The sequence below is a fragment of the Myxocyprinus asiaticus genome, chromosome 50, assembly GCF_019703515.2.
Source record: "Myxocyprinus asiaticus isolate MX2 ecotype Aquarium Trade chromosome 50, UBuf_Myxa_2, whole genome shotgun sequence".
In the NCBI taxonomy this organism is placed as follows: Eukaryota; Metazoa; Chordata; class Actinopteri; order Cypriniformes; family Catostomidae; genus Myxocyprinus; species Myxocyprinus asiaticus.
In genome coordinates, this window is record NC_059393.1 from 22,740,045 (window position 1) to 22,762,964 (window position 22,920).

A 22,920-nucleotide genomic window follows, 5' to 3' on the forward strand; every position below is an offset into this window, starting at 1 on the left:
AGGATTCAATGGGGTACAACACCACATTTTGAGGGTTCAATGGGGTACAACACCAACATTTTGTATGTGGAAATATTAGTTAAAATGTGAATTAATAACTTTTTCACATGCTGGAAAAAAATCACTATATGCATATTTAAGCAGCCTCTGAACTCTGACCTTAAAAATGATTTCCCACAACTTTTTTTTTTTTTAAATGTTAAAACATAAAAACAAGGTTTTAACATGGGTAACACCAAATGCCATGAAATCAAGGGACAAACATTCTTTTTTAAATTATTTAAATTATTAATAATAATTTCGTTTTGCTTTTTTGCACACTTGTTCGGCTTGCACTAATGCTTTTATTAAACAATAAGTACAAAATTAACACATAAATAACTTTACATGTCATAGAAGTGGTGTACCAGATATTTTTACTAAAAAAAGGTTAAAAGTTAAGTTATAGAATTATACTTTTAATTATTATTATTATTATTAAATTTTTTTGGCTATTTGAAAGCTTTTTCATGACTAAAAAATGTCAAGGGACATGTTTGTCAGAATATTTTGATATTGACACAAATGTTGTCAGAAATATCCTGTTGTGAGACACAAAGCTGTCTTCACACAAAGAGGCTCTAGAGGACTCACAGAACTGAATCCTCCATTGATCTGCATTCAATTCAGCGTTTTACATCTCATCTCATTTTTTCACTCTGGAGAGTAATTTGTAATTAAAACTGATAGTTGCAAGGATTCATACTTGTTTAATCCGCCACAATGCTCACCTAAACGGTGTGATCCATATTTAGTAAAGCCGTGTAACTAAACTATCGCCAGAAATGCTTAAGCACATGCTCCAGTCTGGACAACTGATGACGGCTGAAAGTGTTGTTAAACTCACCGCTGATTGCTGAGACTCACGTGTATGAGGCGTGTCCTTAATTTATTAAATGATTTAAGCAATGTATTTAACGATTTTCTATAATTCAAGCACTTTTTAAGCACCTCTATTTTCAAGGGTTTTCCAGGACTTAAATTTGAAAAAGCCAAATTCAAGCACCTTGTACGAACCCTGTGTTGATGTCTACATTTTCCAATAAAACGAGAACTTTAAAAGTTTAATATGTGAACATTTATTCATTCATTTGTTATAACTAACACAAACTAACAATGAACAATAGTACTGTTGTAAATTTACCTTAACCGAGATTGAATAATTCTGTAAAATAAATGATTAATTCATACCTAAGATGGAACGTTTCAACAACTTTGGCTAGCATTATGTGCAGGTAATGAACACACATTGTCAAGATAACATTAATGGGTAGCTCAGGTGGTAAAAGACGCTGGCTACCACCCCTGGAGTTCGCTAGTTCAAATCCCAGGGCGTGCTGAGTGACTCCAACCAGGTCTCCTAAGCAACCAAACTGGCCCAGTTGCTAGGGAGGGTAGAGTCACATGTGGTAACCTCCTCATGGTCGCTATAATGTGGTTCATTCTCGGTGGGGCACGTGGTGAGTTGAGCGTGGATGCCGCGGTGGGTTGCGTGAAGCCTCCACACACGCTATGTCTCCGTGGCAACACGCTCAACAAGCTACGTGATAAGATGCACGGGTTGGCGGTCTCAGACGTGGAGGCAACTGGGATTCGTCCTCCGCCACCCAGATTGAGGCAAATCACTACACGACCACAAGGACTTAAAAGCGCATTGGGAATTGGCCATTCCAAATTGGGTGAAAAAAATAAAAAAAATAAAAAATAAAAAAATAACGTTAATGGAAATTCCTTATGATGTCATTAATATTCCATAAAAGTTCCACAATGTTAGGAGAAACATTTTTTAGCGCTACTTTCTTTTTCTATTTCTAGAGTGATAATGCTAATGCTAGAAATGGGCAAATTGAGTTTCTGGTACGTTTTCACAATTACAAAACATTTTAACGTTCCTACAACAAAAATGTAACATTTGGAAAACGTTTTAAGAACATAAATTAGTAACACTTTACAATTAATATTCAATAATGCATTATGAGCTAAGACACAAAAAAAAAAAAATTAACAATTGCATTTTCATTAATTAACAATAACCAAGATGAATAAATGCTTGAATAAAATATTGATCATTATAAGTTCATGATACATAATGCATTAACTATTTTAACCAATGTTTTTGCTGCTCAAATTTGAGTCACTTCTAGATGGTAGCCCATGTTCTGCGACTAGTTTCTCTTGATTTACAAGTGACATGCATAACCCTAACCTAACCCTGACTCCAAATCCAAATCTTTTGAGAGCTTCCTAGAACAAGGTTTCCCATTTATACATAACTTTGTGCTTAGTGCTAGAATGCCAAGTCTCACCTCGATGCGTTGCGAGTTGACCCTCTTTCCTTTCTTGTTCCAGGTTACTCTTGGTTTGGGGTCACCTGTGGCTTGGCATACGAACGACACAACACCACCAGAGACACCAATCATGTCCACGGGTACTTTTGTAAACCTGGGCGGAGCTACAAAAGACAAAAACAAGCAAAGAACTATAAGCATTGCTATTATCATGGAAACAGAAAGTAATTTAGCACATTTTTGCAAAAGTAGTATGTCATACATTCTTTGCATCCTGAAAATGTGCATACTGTGCACAGTATACACACAATACACTGCAGATATAGTAAGAGTAGCATGGTGATATGCTATTCCGAGCCACAGTCAGTGCAGGTAAAGTGAAGCTAACCAAATTCGTCACAAGGCCGTTGTAACAGCAAATTAATGAAATTAAATTACCGGGTGATTGAACGCCCACCCACATACATGCAATTTAAACAGTTACTTGTAGTGCACTCGGCCATAAAATAGCGAAAGAGGGGACTAGAATCGGAGTGGGCTAGAGAATTCTTCATTTGGATAATGGGATCCCATTCAGAGAGAAATAAAGACAGTGAGAGACACATAATCGAGAAACCAGGACCACCAAGCGCCAACGCTCTGAAATGCCTTGCACAAACGGACAGGAAGTGCCTATGCATCAACAAGGCGGTAATTACACCACAGACAATGTGCACACTGGCACGTCGACGCCACCATGAATAATTTATCGGGCAATGAATAATAAACTACTAGAGTGATTCTGTCTTGATTTGAAAGCGCCTCGTCACTGAAAACATCCAAAACCCTACGCTCATCTTTCATAATCCTCAGAGGATGTAAGTAGGGGTGTAACGGTATTACATTTTCACGGTACGATAACCGTCACAAAAATTACCATGGTATTACGGTATCATGGTATTGAGGTGCGTTGATAATATTATTTGCAGTTTAATATTTGGTTATGAAACATGTCTGATAAACACACAGAGAAATATTTCAGTTATAACCAATTCTTGAACTTGTAATCATTTGTATTGATTACTGCCCAGGTTAACACTTCAGAAATGCATTTATGAAATCAGTAATTTGTTGCATTTGTGATTTAGCTTAATTCTTTTTTTTTTATTATTGATTTTCTCCCCTTTTCTCCCCAATTTGGCATACCCAATTCCCAATGCACTCTAAGTCCTCATGGTGGCGTAGTGACTCGAAACTCAGTTGCCTCCACGTCTGAGACCGTCAATCCGTGCATTTTATCACGTGGCTTGTTGAGCGCATTACTGCGGAGACATAGCGCATGTGGCGGCTTCAACTCACCACGCGCCCCACCGAGAGTGAACCACATTAGCGACCACGAGGAGGTTACCCCATGTGACTCTACTCTCCCTAGCAACCGGGACAATTTGGTTGCTTAGGAGACCTGGTTGGAGTCACTCAGCACGCCCTGGATTCGAACTCGCGACTCCAGGGGTGGTAGTTAGCGTCAATACTCGCTGAGCTACCCAGGTCCCCAATTTAGTTTAATTCTAAACAATACCTAGTGAAAATATATGATTCATTTGCAGTTTATTTACTGGCATTTTCTCCAATACTGTCTATTTTCTGCCACAGTTTCACAGTCAATTTCCAGCATGCATATTGTCAATGTCAATTTCCTGCACACCAAAAGCCATGCACTTTGTAAACCCTTTTTAGTACTATGTTTTACAAATAAAACATACAGTATTATCAGTAGTATCAAACACATTGTTGGCCTACTTCTGTGCTCACTTAGGCAAATGAATAAACAGTTGGCACATTGTAATGTTTAACGAGTGCTTAGATCCGTTTGCTGCATTTGTGAATGTGACAGAGAGCATAAACATAACTTTAGCCCACCTAGTCATTACAAATCAAGTAAAACTACATTGAATCTGGTGTTTTTATGAAACAGGGGCTATAATTTATTATCATATACTGTATTTCCATATTCATCTCTGCAGATTCTGTGGGATGGTGCTCATGGAGATGGTGCTTAAGGTTTGAAGTGTTTCCCATCTGTGTTGATCCTTTTTACGACAATCTTTGCAGACTAGGTAACCATCAACACTGATAGTGCCTCGTGGGTCTTTAACATACCCAAAGTAATCCCAGACAGCGGACTTCAACAGCTTTGGCAGCTGAAATAAAGGTTCAGGATCGGACATGTCTGTATGATGCATGCTGCACTTCTGATGTGCTCGTGATACGCTGCGCTCCCGACACCTGCATGTCACCTTTAAAATTGAGTGACTAGAATGTAACATGAGGAAGGCGCAATTTAAAAATGTATTTTATCTCGGCAAGTTTATTTGATGCTGTATAAATGTCGTCGATTCTGTCTTAATGAAACTGATATGGATTTTAGAAAAGTTCTGAAACATATCTGTATATTCACGCAGTATCGTCAATGAGAAGATTTCAACGGTATGATAACCGTCCGTTTTAAAACCAAGGTATATTGTGAAACCTTGAAACCGTTACATCCCTAGATGTAAGCTAATGATATCTAGGAGATGATTGGGGCTGACAGTCGGCCACCGATAAATCATTCGTTTGCATCAGGAAAAAACCATCGTGTCCAAGTGATTCCACTTGTGGAGTGTCCCATTCCCTCAAAGGGATAGCTCACCCAAACTGAAAATTATGATTTACGTTTATGATATTTTGTGTTCCACAGAAGAATGAAAGCCCTGTGGGTTTTTGACCTTTAAAATATGCTACTTTTAGAAAATAAAAATGTCAAATGTTCCTCTCAAACAGCACTGTTTGTTCTCGGCTCACCAAATGATCATGCCGTCTACCTCAACTCGCCTCTGCTCTTATTGCTTTTTTTCCTCCATGGGGCAATAGGTCAAGCTTGGCACAACAAGACATGAGAAGATACTCTCTGGGGGAACATGCTAAAATCCAGAAAGCTGCAGATATAAGGAGATGATCAAACGGCCAAGCAAGCACTACAAATTAATTATTAACCGCCTGTGGGCAGGCATGCAAGCAGCCCCACTTGAATCTCCAGGTAAGGTCAGGAGAGTCGAAAGGATAGAGCCCACGGTTTTCTTTTTTTTATTTAGAAGTTAAGAAAACTTTTAGAACACATATTCACCGAGCACATGGTTGCACAGGTTTACCCCTTCAGGTGGTATGAGTCATAATTGAGTCATAAAAAAATCCATCTAACGTCATTCTTTGATCCGTAAGCGTGGTGGAACCGCACCCGTGAGGGTTTCAGAGAGTATGTACTCGTTTTGGAAGGCGAACATTGGAGATATGGGTATTTTATGGTAGCATTGCTGGCTAATTACGTCACAAGCGACCCCATATACGTGCTAAAACCTGTTTAAGGTCCTATTTAACCTCAAAAGAAAACAAGAATAAGAAATAAGAAGTTAGATTTTTCTTAAATAATTAAACCTATTTTAAGGACCATTAAGAGTTTTTGCATTGCGGCATAAGAATTGAACAATATTAAATGTGTTTACATGCACACCGACATGCTGACAACGCCTGACAAACACACACACAAAAAAAAAAACACATATGCACATAAGATTTGAAATAATTGCATTACTCTCTCTTTTTGATGTCAAAATTGGGAGTCACACAGCACTTGCGGACATTGTGGATAAGCCCATAAGAACACAGGTGAAAGTGTTTCCATGCAACGCCATATTAGACAAAATCTATATGAGTAGATTGTTTTTTTGCTTAAACCATTCATGACCTTACCCTCATGAAGGAAATCCGTTATAATGGAAGTAATTGTAGACAATTATTGGAGGGTTTAAATGCAGAAAAGTGAAGTTTATAATTCTATAAAAGCACTTACATTAATTCTTGTTAAAACTCATGTATTATTTGAGCTTTAAAGTTGTTCAAATCGTAATTTTTACAGTCGTTTTAGGGTTTGACATTACATCATCATGACACGATGAACAAAGTTGTAAAATTGGCTATAACTTTACACAGAAATGTTTGGTAAGTAAATTTATCACACTAAAATCACGTTAACACACATTTCTATATGTCTTGTGTCTATTCTTTTGAAAAAGTGTGTACTTCAATGTTCAAAAATTGGCCCCTATTCACTTTCATTGGAAGTGTCTCACTGTAACCTCGATTTTTATTTTATTTTTTAAAGAAAAGGAGGGATGAGTCAAAATTTTTCTCCCCAATTTGGAATGCCCAATTCCCAATGTGCTTTTAAGTCCACGTGGTTGTGTAGTGATTTGCCTCAGTCTGGGTGGTGGAGGACGAATCCCAGTTGCCTCTGCGTCTGAGACTGTCAATCTGTACATCTTATCACGTGGCTTGTTGAGTGTGTTGCCATGGAGACATAGCGCATGTGGAGGCTTCATGCCATCCACTGTGGCAACCATGCTCAACTCACCATGCACCCCACTGAGAACAAACCACATTATGGCGATCACGAGGAGGTTACCCATTGTGACTTTACCCTCCCTAGCAACCGGGCCAATTTGGTTGCTTAGGAGACCTGGTTGGAGTCACTCAGCACGCCCTGGGATTTGAACTATTGAGCTGGTGAACTCCAGGGGTGGTAGCCAGCGTCTTTACCACTGAGCTACCCAGGCCCCCCCTGGGATGAGTCAAAATTCATTTTTGTGGTAATCTACATTATGACAAATGCTGTCGATTGAGCCTAACTTGTATTGAACTCGGAATATTCCTTTAAGCATAGTCAGTGTAACATGTTCAGTCTTTTACACACCACCTGAAATATGAAAGAAATCTACAGTATGTAATGACAAATGAACATACAAAACAAACTGCAGATTTTTTGATGTCTCTGACTCGAATGGGAAACCAAAGAGACATCTAAAGAGAATATATGTTTCCTATACACCTACAATGTCAGCATTCATCCTTTGCACTGCATGCATTTTCCTTACAAAATTTAGATATGATTTACAGGTTTCATAGCATGAATTGGGTCAATTTCACAGTATGATTCCTTCAGTAAGTCTGAAAGATGTATGATGAGTAAAAAAAAAGAGAGAAAAATTTGTAAATGTTTTACCATTTTTGGGTGAACAATCCCTTTAAGATATGAAAATGGACAGATTCAAATGATAGTGATGTTTTGACTAGCACCCTATAACACCTAGCATAGCGAACTTAGCCTGAGGCCATATACTCTCCCTGGCAGAGTATCAGCAAATTGGCCATGATTAAGGGCCTAATGCATTGCAGTAGCTACTACAGGAGAGTAGACAGCTTGTGATGCAGTCCGTTATGGATTTTCAGACAGTATATTTTGACTTGAGCTCCTGAGTGTAATAGATACGCTTTGATCGGCCGTGGTACTTCAGAAGACAAAGACGATCACTCGCACAATTAACCTTTCCACTCGCTGAGAGTTACGTTTATATGCCAGAGCTTTTTTTTTTGCGCTGAATCGGTCTGCAACCAAACCAAATATTGCATCCAAATTATTGCACAGAAACTATACATTTTGGAAGTTGGAGTCGTAACTATCTATTTTATAATATACTATTATTATTCAATATTAGTTCATTACAGACAGGTGTAAGGTGGACTGTTTGCACTGGTAAGGCTGATTAAATGTGCATGAGGACCTATTCCATGATTCCTCCAATACATGCCGACTAACCTCACCTTACCATTGCATTCACCAGAGTGTTCAAGAGTTTATGTACTTCTGAAACTGAATTTTTGTACATTTGTGAAGGTAAAAACAGATACTAGGTTTAAAAGTTCATTGGCTGGACTGGGTCACTTTAATGAGACTATATGGTAAACATTCTTTCTTTTTGGATGGGCCACATGCATTATCTCTTTTCTGATAGTTTATGTGCTCTCTCTTTTATGAGTGCTGCAAGACCTGCAATCCAAAACACTTCCGATAACACATCCCTGCCGCTTCCATTTGGTGAGAATTTCTCGAGCTCCTATAATGGGTGGCTTGGGGTGACAGACGCGGTTAGATGACTAACACCATAATCAACGGTAAAAACCTTTCGGGGCTTATAAAAAGAGTTCCATTATGCAGAGAATTAGAAAAAATGTGGGTTCAAAATGGTAGCCCATCAGCACCATTTTAGGAGATGGGAGAGAGCATCACCTATCTTGTTCTGAAACAGCCACTTTCAACCGCTTATTGGGGTGTATATGAAGGGTGAAAAGGAACATTTTGGTGTCATACACAACTCGCCTCTGCAAGGACCAATTACAGGGCAAAAGGATCCCCATGTGAGATAATGTTCTAAGTGGCCGTAATTTAAGAAATCGGAGCAAATATCATGTTTGAAGTACTTTTAGCCAAACATCTAACGTTTGCACTCTAAACACAAATCATACAGGTCAGGCACCTGCTTTTCATGTTAATAAGGACAGGTTTTGATGGTAAAGTCTGTTTTAGTGGTTCTCAACCGGGGGAATCATAAACAAGAATACGCTATGGAATTATGGGCTTTCTATTGACATCTTTGGCTGAAACAAAACAAATAAACGCAAGTTACTCGCACAGGAACATTGTTTTTTTATATACATATATATATATATATATCAGTCACACTTCTGCACGGATGAATCTGATGGTTTGTGGTTTACACATGGTTGTCTGTGATCATGTCAGAGCAGATCTGACTAGCTACACAAGCAAGTAGGTCCTGACTGAGCAAGTAAGTAGCGTATCTGCTGAAGGGCCTTTTATTTTTCGGTTTACGGATACGAAGTAAACAGCAAGCCTGATGTTTCCTGCCAAATCGAACCTGACACCTTTGAATGCAAATCATTATTGTAGACTTAAGGTAAATATACCTCGATTTTCCACGTGCTGGTACATCACAGTGTGCGTGATGCAAATTTCGTCATCGGCATAGTACATGCAGACAGTCCATGTGCAGCCTTGTTTTTCTTGCACTCGTCTTTGGCACAGGTAGCATTTACTTCCACTGAGTTAATCACTTGACCGTGGAGACTCCCTGCTGAGTTAATGGCTTCGAAAACTGAAAAAGCATATCAGGGGGGCCTGGGTAGCTCAGAGAGTAAATACGCTGACTACCACCCCTGGAGTCACGAGTTCAAATCCAGGGCGTGCTGAGTGACTCCAGCCAGGTCTCCTAAGCAACCAAATTGGCCTGGTTGCTAGGGTGGGTAGAGTCACATTGGGTAACCTCCTTGTGGTCGCTATAATGCAGTTCTTGCTCTCGGTGGGGCTCGTGGTGAGTTGTGCGTAACGCGCTCAACAAGCCACGTGATAAGATGCACAGATTGACGTCTCAGACGCGGAGGCAACTGAGATTCGTCCTCCACCACCCATATTGAGGCGAGTCACTACGCCACTACGAGTACTTAGAGCGCATTGGGAATTGGGCATTCCAAATTGGGGAGAAAAGGAGAGAAAAATAAAAAAAAAGCATATCAGGCTTGCTTGATAAAAATCATTCCGTCACTGAGGCGGGTTCTTGTGTTCTCATCAAGTGACTGATGAGCTTCTTTTACTGGAAAATTGACAAGATGATCTGAATGTTTTCATCACACTCATCTGTGTATCATCACAAACACTGACTGTAATCCAAAGTGATTCTGTCACCAAGCGTTTTTCCTGCCTTTTTTTCCTACACTAAAATGACATGAGAAAGTGGAGCCACAACAGTCTGTTTTTACTAAAAGTAATTTCTTTACACACTGAAAGCTGCATATGGACATACGTGTTCTACGGCAAGCCTCGATGGGATAAATACATAATCACACACTTTCACAAGATAATGTTACTCCATGAATTACATCCTAAATCACTCTATTACAATTGTTTATGTTCATGCGGTACTCCTGTTGTTAGTTCGGTGAGCTCCACGTGATGGAATCAAATCGAAAGAGAGAAAGAGAGAGAGAGAGTTGCGATGAGTTTGTATCAGGTTCTAAAAACTGTTCAAGGAACAAAAACCAAAAAACAAACAAAATATTTTGCAAAACGCAAACGAAAATGGGAATTGGAAAACAAAAGTTGATTGGAGTCTGCTAGCGTAATGCCATCTAAATGCATCTGTATGGGCTCGTGGTCAAAAGAGTATACTTTGAAAGGCTGAGTGGAATAGCTCATGGAAAAACGAAGTATAGCCCTCACTGTAGTGACTCAAGGTAAGGAAAGAACATAGTTTTGAACGTGATTTCTTAAGGTATAGGCTCAATATTAGTATTTTGTTCGTCTCTAATGAAACAATTAAACAAGAATTCCTGCGGAGTAGAGCTTTAAAATTATAAAAAAAACATTTTATATAGTAATAATCAAATTTAATTAAGAAGCTAAAACACTAAAAATCAACATTTTGGCCAACAACAGGTGAAATGACCACATCAAGTGCATCATTTGCAACAGGTTTAACTACAACCAAAACAGGACTGGAAAAGTCCTGCTGGACCTAGTCAGTTTAAGTCTGTAGAGGTGTCTATCAAAAAGGAAAAGGACTTTGTCTCAGGTTTAGCCACGCCCGCTTGAACACCGAGATTTGTGGCTCTGTGCTCGACTGAGTTCTCACATGCCCACATCCGCTGGTCTCAGCGGGCCTGTCTGCCTCCACCAACCGTGGATCATCCTTTCTCTTGGACTTCTCTGTTTCAACCCCCTTCCCTTCGGCCATACAAAACCAAACTTGTCTAACGGTCAACAAATCACACTTCAAGCTCGCCATTGCTATGGAAACACACGCCCCTCTCTCGCCTGTGCAATTCCTTGTCTTGATTTTTTTCCCACTTCTTTTGCTCCGTGCACTGACTAATCTACTGCTGTGATGGCTTAATCAGAGGCTGGAGAAGAATACGCAGTCCCACCAGGAAAGCACGTGGATGAACGATAAAAAGGATAGAGAATATTTTACTAGGAGAAAAAAAAACAATATGTCGTGCCATGTAAGGGGCAGTTCATACTGAACGTGTTTTTTTGCGCTAAAAAATGCCAGCTGATGTGCAATGAATAGAACATAGACACATTTTTAAAAGATAAAGTTCTTTTTTATTGAACACAGCATCTAAAAATATACAGGTACAGGATGTAAAATAAACAGTTTCCCTTATACATTCAAAATACCTTTTAACCTAAAACATTCACATTGATTAAAAAACCTACCCATTACCAGTTACACGGCATGATGCAAATCATACCTCAAAAACGTTGAACATCTGTAAGCATCGCTTTGATAGGGTCAGCTAAAGCAACTAATCGCCTAAAAATGGGATGATTTTTTAAACAGATGGCTATAAAGGTTAATTGCGATCTTCGTACGGATGTTTTTGTAAGGTCATCCTGGCCAAAATGAACTGGACAAAGCCAACTAGATCCTCAGAGCGAACATTATGGATGGCAAAGTATGACTATGCCATTTAAAACTAACACAGAACGCATTTGTGTTTCTTCAATATAATGAAGTCTTAACATTTCTTCTCAAGATCTGATTTAAAAAGAAGAACCAAATTTGATACTGAGTTAGCACCCACAGAAAAGACAAATCAACAAAAACAATTGGATCTCTATATCTCATTTGTTTTCTAGACAGCAATGAGCTTCAATAGAAAGTTTCACTTATTTGCCCTGCTGTCCGAGTCGTCTTTCCACAACTCTTCCATCATATCATTACAATTACCAGCAGTTCCAATAGCTTCAAATTAATCCCAATGAGTCTGTTTTTTTCCCCGTAACCATCTGCAGAATGCACCGAGAAAATCTTTAGCAGGTGCAGAGTGAGTCAAAATCCATCGAGAGGTTTATGTAATTAAGTTTAACAATAAGGCCAATTTTGAAATAGCCGGCCACCAAGAGAAGTCAAGGAAATTGCAACAATCTAATGTGATTTGCAGTCTTCGCAGGTGATTGGTACTTGTTGACTGGCCACCTGAAATCGCTGAGGGCTCAAGAGGGCTAAAGAGTGGACGGCAAAGATTATGAAAATCTGAAAACTGGTATTTAAGCGAAAAATGTAATTTTACAGCTTCAGAGAGCGTCAATCTTGTCTACAAAGATAAGATTACGAGGATGCAAGATGTAAATGGCAGGTGTATGGTAAGATACCACCACACTGGTTAAGCTATACATCAAAGGCAAAATACCGACAGGTAATAATCTGCAACTTTGGTTGATTTCATAAAAAGTTGTTTGGAATTTGTTAAGAAAATTGGACAGTCACACCATATGTTGAGTTAATGTTGCTATATCAGGCTTTCAATAGCATCAGTACACACTTTTTGGGAAAACCAACTTATGAATGTCTTACATATAGTTGTCTATCCATTTTAAGCAGTCATTTTGCAGTCGAGTGCTTTTAAAGTATATTCTTTTAACCGTGAGCCTTATGGAAGTGTTTTGAGGAATACACACTATGATATTTTGTGTTATGCTTTAGTACAGTTAACTAAAGGTGCATGCGCAGACAACGCACATAGACCTGGACAAAGTCGACATTTGTGGCACGCGCATTGTGCTCGAGACGTAGCGTCTCGCGGAAAACCAAAGTGCACTTTGTTGCGTTAGAAATAGGTGAAATGGCATCAAAAGTCTGTCAGGACTAAATCCAATGAATGGATGACCACCTTCAATTATGGTTGTGATATCAGTTATGCAAATAAAGCCTAAACAATAAACAAACTTAAATAAAAAACACACTGTTCAACGCAAGCATGGGTAACTTTTCAAGGCGAAGGTCGTTGAATGAGTTCTTCTGAACGAATAATAATACGCCAAAGGCCGCTTGTCTGTCCGTTAACCAATTATTCTTTCAACTGAAAGGACAAGAAACCTTATGTACAGAAATGACTGATTTTGCTTGCAAATCAACCCATGATATAACCCAGCTACCTAGACACTTTGCTTTCAATCTATGGGCTCTAGAATTCGTAATAAACCCCTTCTTGGTAGAGCGCCCAGCTTGTGAGGCCGGATCACGAAGGTGACATGCAATAATCATTTTTGACATTCAGTAAATCCGAGCCTGCTAATCTGTTGCATGATTAATCTGAGCTGCTCAGGAAAGTGTGTTTGTGAGTGTGTGTTGACATATTACACAGCAGGTGGGGTTGATGTCGTCCTCTGGGGTGCCATCTGATGGTACAAATTATCGACAAAAGATGCACTACCAGATATGCAGTAAAAGGTCACCCCCCCCCAAAAAAAACACAAAAAAAAATGAAAATTCTGTAACAATTTACTCACAATCATATCGTTTCAAAGCAGTTTGACTTTCTTTAAGGACTGAGGCTGTGGAGCTCCAAAAATGACAGTGCCAATTTTCATTAACGGGACGGTAGCTCAGCTACTGATTTGAAAAACCTAATGACATGAATTCGTTCTTTTAGACAATTCACTTATATTTAGCGATGTGAACGGCGATTCATTCTAATGAGTCGGTTCTTTCGGGTGATACATGTAAATTAACTAGTTTACATAAATGATTCACTGATTCACTTGAGCCCCCTGCAGCCTAAAGGGACTTTGTCTTCTTTTTTTAAGCGAAATATTTAGTTAAAGGAATATTCCGGGTTCAATACAAGTTAAGCTCAATCGACAGCATTTGTGGCATAATACTGAAAACAACAAAAATTAATTTCGACTTGTCCCTCTTTGTTATCTGTGTTACAGTGAAGCACTTACAATGGAATTCAATGGGGCCAATCCGCAAACGTTAAAATACTCACTGTTTCAAACGTATAGCCACAAGACATAAACAATATGCGTGTTAACATGATTTTAGTGTGATAAAATCACTTACTAAGTTTTTCTGTGCAAAGTTATAGCCAATTACTTCGTTACCATGACGATGTACTGTCAACAAACCTAAAACCCTAAAACGACTGTAAAAATGACGATTTAAACAACTTTACAGCTCAACTAATACACGACTTATAACAGAAGAATTAATGTAAGTGCTTTTATAAAATTATAAGCTTCACACTTCTGTTTAAACCCTCCAAAAATTGGCCCCATTCACTTCCATATCCCTTATTCACGCTAGCGCCATCTTTTATTTTTAATGGAAATGACAACAAGGCTGTGAGGGATAAACGTACCATCTCTTCAGTGGCACGAACGGTATAAAGCTGTAAAAAGCTCCTAGATCACATCTGATTTTCCACAGCTCATGTTGTATGGAGTTCTTTGTATAATAAATGTTCTTGGACAGATATTTTATCAAAGTTTTGTCTGCGAAACGATCCAAAAACACTTTAAACTGCAGCACAGCCAAATAGTAGAGACTGTAATGGTGCGTCCCAAACCGCACACTTCTGCACTATTTTACACCATTTTGTAGTGTAAGTAGTGCGAGTATTACAGTATGTTAACACGGAAAATGCAGCAAAAAGATGTGTACTTTTAAGTATCCAGATGAAGTTCCCAGTGTGGAATGCTGGACACTTCATGCACTCAGCGGACGCGGCTTGCCGTACATAGCGGAAGGGGCGGAGTTACCTGGCTGCGTTGCTTGTCTGAAAAAACAGTTGTAAATAATGAAGAATGTAGCAGCTAGCAAAACTTCAGTGGATACAGAACCTTACAAATGTGTGATGAATGCTTTAGCATCACCCCAGGCTGTGTGTACGTTGTTTAAGATACAAGTGTTGAGGGGGCCTGGGTAGCTCAGCGAGTAAAGACGCTGACTACCACCACTTGAGTCATCAGTTTGAATCCAGGGTGTGCTGTGTGACTCAAGCCAGGTCTCCTAAGCGACCAAATTGGCCCGGTTGCTAGGGAGGGTAGAGTCACATGGGGTAACCTCCTCATGGTCACGATTAGTGGTTCTCGCTCTCAATGGGGCGTGTGGTAAGTTGTACGTGGATCGCGGAGAGTAGCATGAGCCTCCACATGCTGTGAGTCTCCGGTGTCGTGCACAACGAGTCACGTGATAAGATGCGCGGATTGACGGTCTCAGAAGCGGAGGCAATTGAGACTTGTCCTCCGCCACCTGGATTGAGGTGAGTAACCGCGCCACCACGAGCACCTACTAAGTAGTGGGAATTGGGCATTCCAGATTGGGAGAAAAAGGGGAAAATAAGATACAAGTGTTGAACTGAGGTTGGCTAATGTGCTAAAGTTAGCAGCAACACATCACATGGGCTTGAAATGTCACTTCCGTCAGCTATTAATTGGCGAACGCTTCCGTGTAGTAAAACAATTTTAAGTGTTCCATTTGGGATGATACTACACTTTTAGTGTATGAAAATTCATACACTACATGGCTGAGTGCATAGTACATTTTGTAAGTGCATAGTGTATAGTGTGTCATTTGGAACACAGCATCATCAGCCGTTAAGTGGAACATGGAAGAGAGAAGATAAATAGTTCTGCATAGTTTTAATCCCAGAAGTAGTAGTGCACACATGCACTCAATGAATCATGCACAATTTTCTGAAGTGTATACTGATGGGAGCGTTCTGCGATTGCTTGAAATTTTGCTGCTACATTTCTATCATGTGTTAGTAAAACTGAATTAAGACTGAGTATAATTATTAATTGTATATTTGACCATACTTCAATGCAGTGGTAATTTAGTATTCGATTTAACACTCTACATCAGGAGTCTGGTTTAACAGTAAAATAATAATTATTTTAATGTTTGCCACAAAGTGGATGAAGTTGTTTTATTCTCAAAACATTATCAGCCCGTCTACACTCTCATGAGTCATGATGTGGGTCCCGTCTATGGTTTGTTTGGCATCCCATTCAGCACACAACTGAATAAAACAGGCTGCATGACACTGATAAATGATTTCTGCCAGAGTAACATTCACATACAGGTGTGAGGGACTTCAGCATTTCACAGATAACACAAAGAACAAACATTTTCCTCTCTCGCTTGGTTTTACTCGCGTGACCCCTCCGTGTGCAACTGATGTGAAGATCTATTGGGATTTTACTAAAGTTCATCACTGAAAAGGTTTGCTCACAGACTTGGCACTAAACAGCACACGCAGCCTCATGAATGGATACGGAGTGGCTGCATCACACTTTTCTTTGAGCAGAATATTGCACTATTGAGCGCTACGTTTTTGTTTTTTTCAAAGAGGAGAAAGCACGTGCACTTGAATGCATGGTTGCCAGATTGCATAAATTAATTATGACATAAGGCGAAATATTTCCAAATTATATATAAATCTATATATAAACATAAATCTCTGATTGGGGTGTTGCATCTATTATCTGGCAACCCTGAGCATATTAAAAGCTTGTGGATGCGCGATAGGTCCAAAAGCCAGATAAATGAAAGATCTAATAAAAAACGTTCATGATAAATCGACCCGCGGGCAGTAGTTCGCCCTGGTCTGCAATTGAGGGTACTTAGCACCCTCAAGCACCCCCGTAGAACCGAGCCTTGCAGAAACTGGCTGTGAAGGAAATCACTCACTTGGTAATTCATTCTCTTTATAGTGAATGCTACAGAATAGGGAGTGATTTTTGACTGTTCTGAAGGGACCTGACCAATTGGTTACAGTCACCTGTGATTGGTCAATGACATCAAGCTTGACTTTTTCTAACCACATGACACCCAATCTTTACCTCTCACCTTCCTGTCTTACCCCAAAAAACCTCCAACGGCCAGACACCCAGCATCACGCTGTCCAGCCGAAAATATCCCACCTCGAAAACGCACACTACAACATGCATAACAATTCAGTTTGTTATGTTGTGGTCACAACTAGGATCATACAAAGAAAACCTTCACTTTGTGTTTTTGTTAGCTCAGAATATTACTGCTCAATAGCAGAGGCCCCTTGTTTTTTTTCGTTTTTTCTGCATGCTTAACGGCAGGAAAGCTACAATAATTTCCTGTATTAAGAAAGGATCTGATGTAGCTTATTTGTTGTTGTTCCTTAGAATGGCACTTGTAACGTTGTGATATTTCAGGAAGCTTTGCACAATGCTTCAATGCTGTAGCACCGTTTAGCAATCTTCGCAAGTCTCAGTGCCCAGCCCGCGCCCTTGCCAGCTCCTCTCAACTTTGATTGACACGGGCGGAAAGTGACGAGAGCGATTTCAAACATTTATTTTTCCTTTGAAGCTTCCAAGTGAGAGATTTCAGGGTCCTGAGGAAACCCAGGACCTTGGACCTTGTCTCTTTAAAGTAAGCAGGGCTTGAATGTCCCTCATTAACTGATTCGTGCGGAGCTGCATTTTCACCTCGTTAACGCATCTCGATTGCCAAAGTAAATCTGTGATCCTTCGTTTTAGCTCAGGACATAATCAGTCTGTAAATACGACAAGATGAGAGAGGTTCGTTCAGATTGTTTCTTAAAGGAACAGTTCACCCAAAAAAGAAAACTCAAACACAAAAGAAGAGAATGTGAACACTGCTCATGCTGCAAAATGTCTAAATGTAGTTGACAGAACTCATGCTCTGAAGTCATACAAGGGACAAGCCAAAATTAAAGTCGGTTAAATTCTCAGAAAATCTTGCCCTCTGCCGTAGCTCTCAAATCTTTTTTAGCGTATTTTCAAATATGCAGCATTTTAGTGAATAAATATGCAAAATTTGTAAAAAATAAATTAATAAATAAATAAAAAGGCCTTCAGAAAAGTGGAAGTGATTGGAGATGAGATGGCTGGTGGACTTCAGGGCAAGATGCCACTGACCATGTCAGCCATGCCTAAATCCACCCCTGACTGTATGTGTTCATTGGACAGCACTTTTTCTACATTGATCTATTGAGAGGACAGAGTATGTGCGTGCACGCTGAAAGCTAATCCTGTAAATGTGAAAGCGCTGGACCTATTTGCAAACCACACACACACACACAGAAACAAGCCCCCTAGCTTTATTACCACAGGCACGATTTATTCACAGCTTTTTTTTTCTTTTTGATTAAAAATGTCTCCTCCACATGTTGATTTATGAGTGCAAGAAAGAGAGAGAGAGCAAAGGAGACCGAAAGGATGACATCATGCAATTGGCAACCTCACAGAGGTGACATCCACTCGCTGGGTGTGTGTGTGTGTGTGCGTCTACATAAAAGCTAGAGAGAGAGCGAGGGAGAGAGAGAGAGAGAGAGAGCACAGCTGTGTAAGAGGGTGACCACAAACCCACCTGCACTGTATGTGTGTGTGTGTGTGTGTGTGTGTCTGTGTGTGGCCCTGTACATCACCACTAAACATGTGTTTACGTGAACAAAGAGAGGAGGTCGTCTTTAAAGTCAACATTTAATAACTGTATTCACCATCTTAATACTGTACATGCTAGTCTTATTGTCAATGATTGTTGCATGTTGTTCTAAAAAAAATAAAAAATTGTCCTCGTAATCTTTTATCAAATTTGCTCCGCCCCCGAAACAATTTTCCTTTTCCGCTGACATCACCAAGGCCACATGGGTGGGGAAACTAATGCTAGCCAATAGCTAAAAAGCTATTTTGTCTTTTTTTTTCTCAGGCTAATGTAGTATTACATTACGCAGTGTTTAAAATCTTGCCAATAGTTAACACAGTAATTTAATGCCATTTAAAAACAAGGGTTATGGCAACAATAGATTTGAAAAAAGAAAAAACATTTATCATTGGGATACGTTAAAAATGTTGAGTATCCTGTTTCACGCGGAAAAACGTCACATTATGGAAGTAAAATGTGTTGAAAAAGTTTTTTAATGTTGACTTAAAGTTCATCTCAAAGAATAGCAAGCAGCGTATTGTAAGGCATAATGTACAGTCAGCCAGTTGTTATCGCAAAATAAATCCTGACAAGGTTTGCGTCTGAGTTCTGTTGTTTTTATTTTTTAATTAGCGTCTGACTGCTCATTATCCAACTCATTAAAAGACTACTTGCCAAATAAAAAAATAATTCCACATTAAAAATGTATTTGAGTTCAAATAATTGAATTACCTTATTATCTTGCAGAGATCACAGTGCGGTCTGATATGTGGATGTGCGGTTGTTACTCAGAAATATCAGACCACTAGATGGCGCCATTGACCTGTCAGAATCGAGTATGCCAGAGAGCTGTGTAATAACTCTTAATACACATTTCTGTTCTTATAATGAACGATTGTTGCACGTTGTTTCAGAAAAAATTTAGCTTTTGTAATCTTTCATCAAAATTGTTCCGCCTCTGAAACGACTTTCCTTTTCCGCTCACATCACTAAGGCCGCAAGGGTGATGAAACAAACGTTAAGCAATAGCCAAAAAGCTATTTCGTTTTTTTCGTTTTTAATTATTTATCTATTGTTTTAGGCTACAGTTGTAAGTAATCAAGCTTTAAAAATCTACCCAAGAGTTAACAGTAATTTAATGCCGTTAAAGAATACGGCATTAATAGCAAATAATTACAGAACTGAATAAGAACCCCATTGGAATATGTCAAATCATGGAAGTAAACTGGGTTACGAATGTTGTTTTATGATAACTTTAAGTGAAGTAAAGCGCACCATGCTAATTTTACATGAAGCGACCGTTGATTACTCGCAACACGACAATGCACACGACAGTTACAATTAATGTCGTTTCGCTGGATCTGATCTGATTTTAAACTGTTTACAAGCCAATCAATCCCCGGTGGATAAAATTAAGTCCTGTCCTGCATGTTTTTCTCAATAAATATCCTGTTTTACATGAATATACTTCACATTATGGAAGTAAAATGGCTTGCGAAGGTTGTTTCATGTTGACATGAGTTTGCCTCAAAGCACAGTTATGTGATAAACAAACACAAACAAACATCCAAAACGACTCATAAACAACAAAATCTCCCTCATCAGCTGGCTGCTCTGCACGACAACCTGACGAGACAGTAATTAGAGATCGGAGACTGTGAGAATCCAGTGAACGACATCACAGCCAATCAGACGGCATCGTGCGGAGGGGGGATGCAGGATTTGGTGGCCAGGGGTTTGAAGGAGGGCGGGGGAGGGAGGAGTGATTACAGCGCTGAGACTGAAGGAGATTATGTGCACGGACTAATAAACATCCACCATCACACCAGCTCGCACACAAAGACAAGACGGAAGGAAGAACAACTCAAAAGCACAACAGCCGACTGTTACAGTAAAAATAGAGAATAACGAGAAATGTTGTATACTATGCTTAGAAATGACTAGGCAGCACACAACAAAGAAATATCAAATGAGATATCTTAATAATAATATGACTAGTGTGTATAAATGTTCAGGCAGTGAGATACATACTAACTAACCATTCATTAGCTTTTCTCTTCTGGGCTTCCCTTTAAAACCAACAAACTTAAGAACAGGCACACAAAGACGTATCGTATATAACAGTGGCACGATCTCACTTTATCTCACTTTAATTACACCTATTTTAGGCCCGAAAGCAGCAGGGGAGGCTTTCATGACTCGTTCGACACTCTCCTCTCTTTGCTTCACTCAGTTCTTTATTTTGTTTTCCTAATGCATCTCTAAACCCATCTTACGGGAGAAATGGTGCAGAACAAATCCCGACCTCAAGCCTTGAAATTTAAAAGACAGCGTGGCCCCCGGTCCTTCTGATGAAGAGATATATATGTGAAAGGAGAAGAAAAAGAGATTAAATAATCCAATAAATAGTGATCCCACGCTATACGTTTCTGTGTGTAGGGGGAGATTCAAAAGCAGACTGTAGCTTATTGTCTTTTTGCATAAAATTATGAAACACATCAGCACTTAAAAAACAACAAAGTTTAGGTTTAGTTCAAGTTTAGTCTTAAATTTCAGTGTAATTTCACTAGAGGCATGCTATTGGTCGACCTAACAGGTAGTCCAATCCCAAACTCAAGCCATTGGTTGAGTCAATGGTTCTAGGCTCGAACAAAACAAATGCAGTTCCATTTTATGCCACTAGAGGTGCAACAATTACACACTTCACTTTTAAACTTAAGTCTTAAAGAGCACTATTATGGTTTTTCAAATATTACCTTTCATGTAGTGTGTTATACAGCTGTTTGTGAATGTAGAAAAGTCTGCAAAGTTTAAAAAATCAAAGTGCACGACAAATGGAGTTATTGACGCCCAAACGGAAGAACCGATTCTGAACACCTGAAATGAGTCGTTTGTAATTCCAGACTTAATTCCTGTACTAACCCCATTAATTTGGTATCAAAAAACCCGCCTCTGGTCTTCACTGGCTGCTAGCGAACAGCTTTGACCCGCCCTCAAACACTACACTAAGTGATAGACCAATCACAACAGACTGGGACATCTGACCAATCAGAGCAGAGTAGGCTCTCTGAAAGGAGGAGGAGTTTTAAATGAATCCTTTACAACGGATCATTGAACGAGTCGTTTTTGACACTGAGAAAAAAAGGTAATGCTGCAATTTAAATGATGAGCAAATTAAAGTGTTTTTTGACCTTGGATGCAGGTAAATCTATTGCATGAGACCTTTAAAACTAAATTAGGCACGTTTAAAAACCATAATAGGTGCTCTTTAAACTTAGTGTTAAGTCTGTGCTTACATAAGGCCAGTGATCCAGTAAGCAGCGGAGAGAGCAGCAGGGCGCTCAGGGAGAGCAAGGTGGACAGGTAGGGCAGGTGGCCGGCTGGCGTCATTTTGCAGATGACCTTTGACCTGTCTGGAGAGCCACGGCCCCACAGGCTGAAGACAAGCGGTCGGCACGCTGGAAGTTTGGCACTCTAGAGAAGATACAGAAGAAATGACTATGAGTAATGATGTCAACTGACAGGCAACATAAACAGACAGTATGTTAACGTTGTTTCACCAGTCAACCATCAAGTATATTCAGGGTTCTCACATTTTCTGAACAATGAATTTCAATGACTTTTCCATTCATTTGTGATCATTGGATGAGTTTTTCAAACCGATTCGGTAATGAGTCCTTCATTATAATATGTGAATTGGTTCGCTAGATTTATTAAAAAAAGAACCGTCTCAAAAGAACGATTTGTTAACAAATCAGACATCACTATGGCTTGCAAGCAAGTTTTAATGAAGATTTATGCAAGCATCATTTCTCAAAATTTAGATATACAGATCTACATTTTGGAGCGTAGCATAACTAAAAAAACAATTATATAAATTGCTAACATTTTACAAAAATGTGTTAAATGTTAACATTAATGCAATAGTTAACAAACTGACAATGAGGAAAAAATTATATAATATATTATATTAAATATATTATATAGTATATAATAAATACATACATTTAATAATATATGTAATAACTATATTGTTTATTTTATTACAAATATACTAAAGATGTACTAATACACTTTTACATTAAAAGTTGAACACGTTAACATTAGTTAATGAGCTAACATCAACTAATATTCAATAATATTATATTCAAAAATGCCTCATGAATGAAATAATGTTAACATATGGAAACTTATTGTAAAGTGTAACTGAAATTTCCACAACTTTTCCATGACTTTTCCAGGCCTTAAAAACACAATTTTACATTGACTGATATTTCCAGGTTTTCCATGACCATAGAAACCCTATACATTAACACATTTTACCACAATGCTTCTCGAACCATTCGTACACAGTTTTTGTTCAGTCTGTTTGACCATTCTCAGACTCCCAATTAACTCTTTTACACAACTCATAATTAGTCAGGCTTTATCACTCAATCTCATCCTTATAT

The 22,920-nt window shown here is 39.0% G+C and overlaps 2 protein-coding genes across 16 annotated transcripts in view; one reads left to right on the plus strand and one right to left on the minus strand.

Moving 5' to 3' along the window:
* The window catches only part of LOC127438849 (uncharacterized), a 687,566-nt gene that overhangs the window by 445,141 nt on the left and 219,505 nt on the right, over window positions 1-22,920 (plus strand). The window lies entirely within an intron of this gene.
* Window positions 1-22,920, minus strand: part of LOC127438810 (receptor-type tyrosine-protein phosphatase S-like) — a 264,336-nt gene that overhangs the window by 128,546 nt on the left and 112,870 nt on the right. For all 15 annotated transcript variants that reach the window (XM_051694665.1, XM_051694666.1, XM_051694668.1 and 12 more), the window contains 2 exons: window positions 21,766-21,943; window positions 2,346-2,491 (listed from right to left, as the gene is read on the minus strand). In XM_051694665.1, coding sequence (XP_051550625.1) covers window positions 2,346-2,491; window positions 21,766-21,859 — 240 coding nt within the window. In that variant the 5' untranslated portion in view covers window positions 21,860-21,943. The remainder of the gene's footprint in view (window positions 1-2,345; window positions 2,492-21,765; window positions 21,944-22,920) is intronic.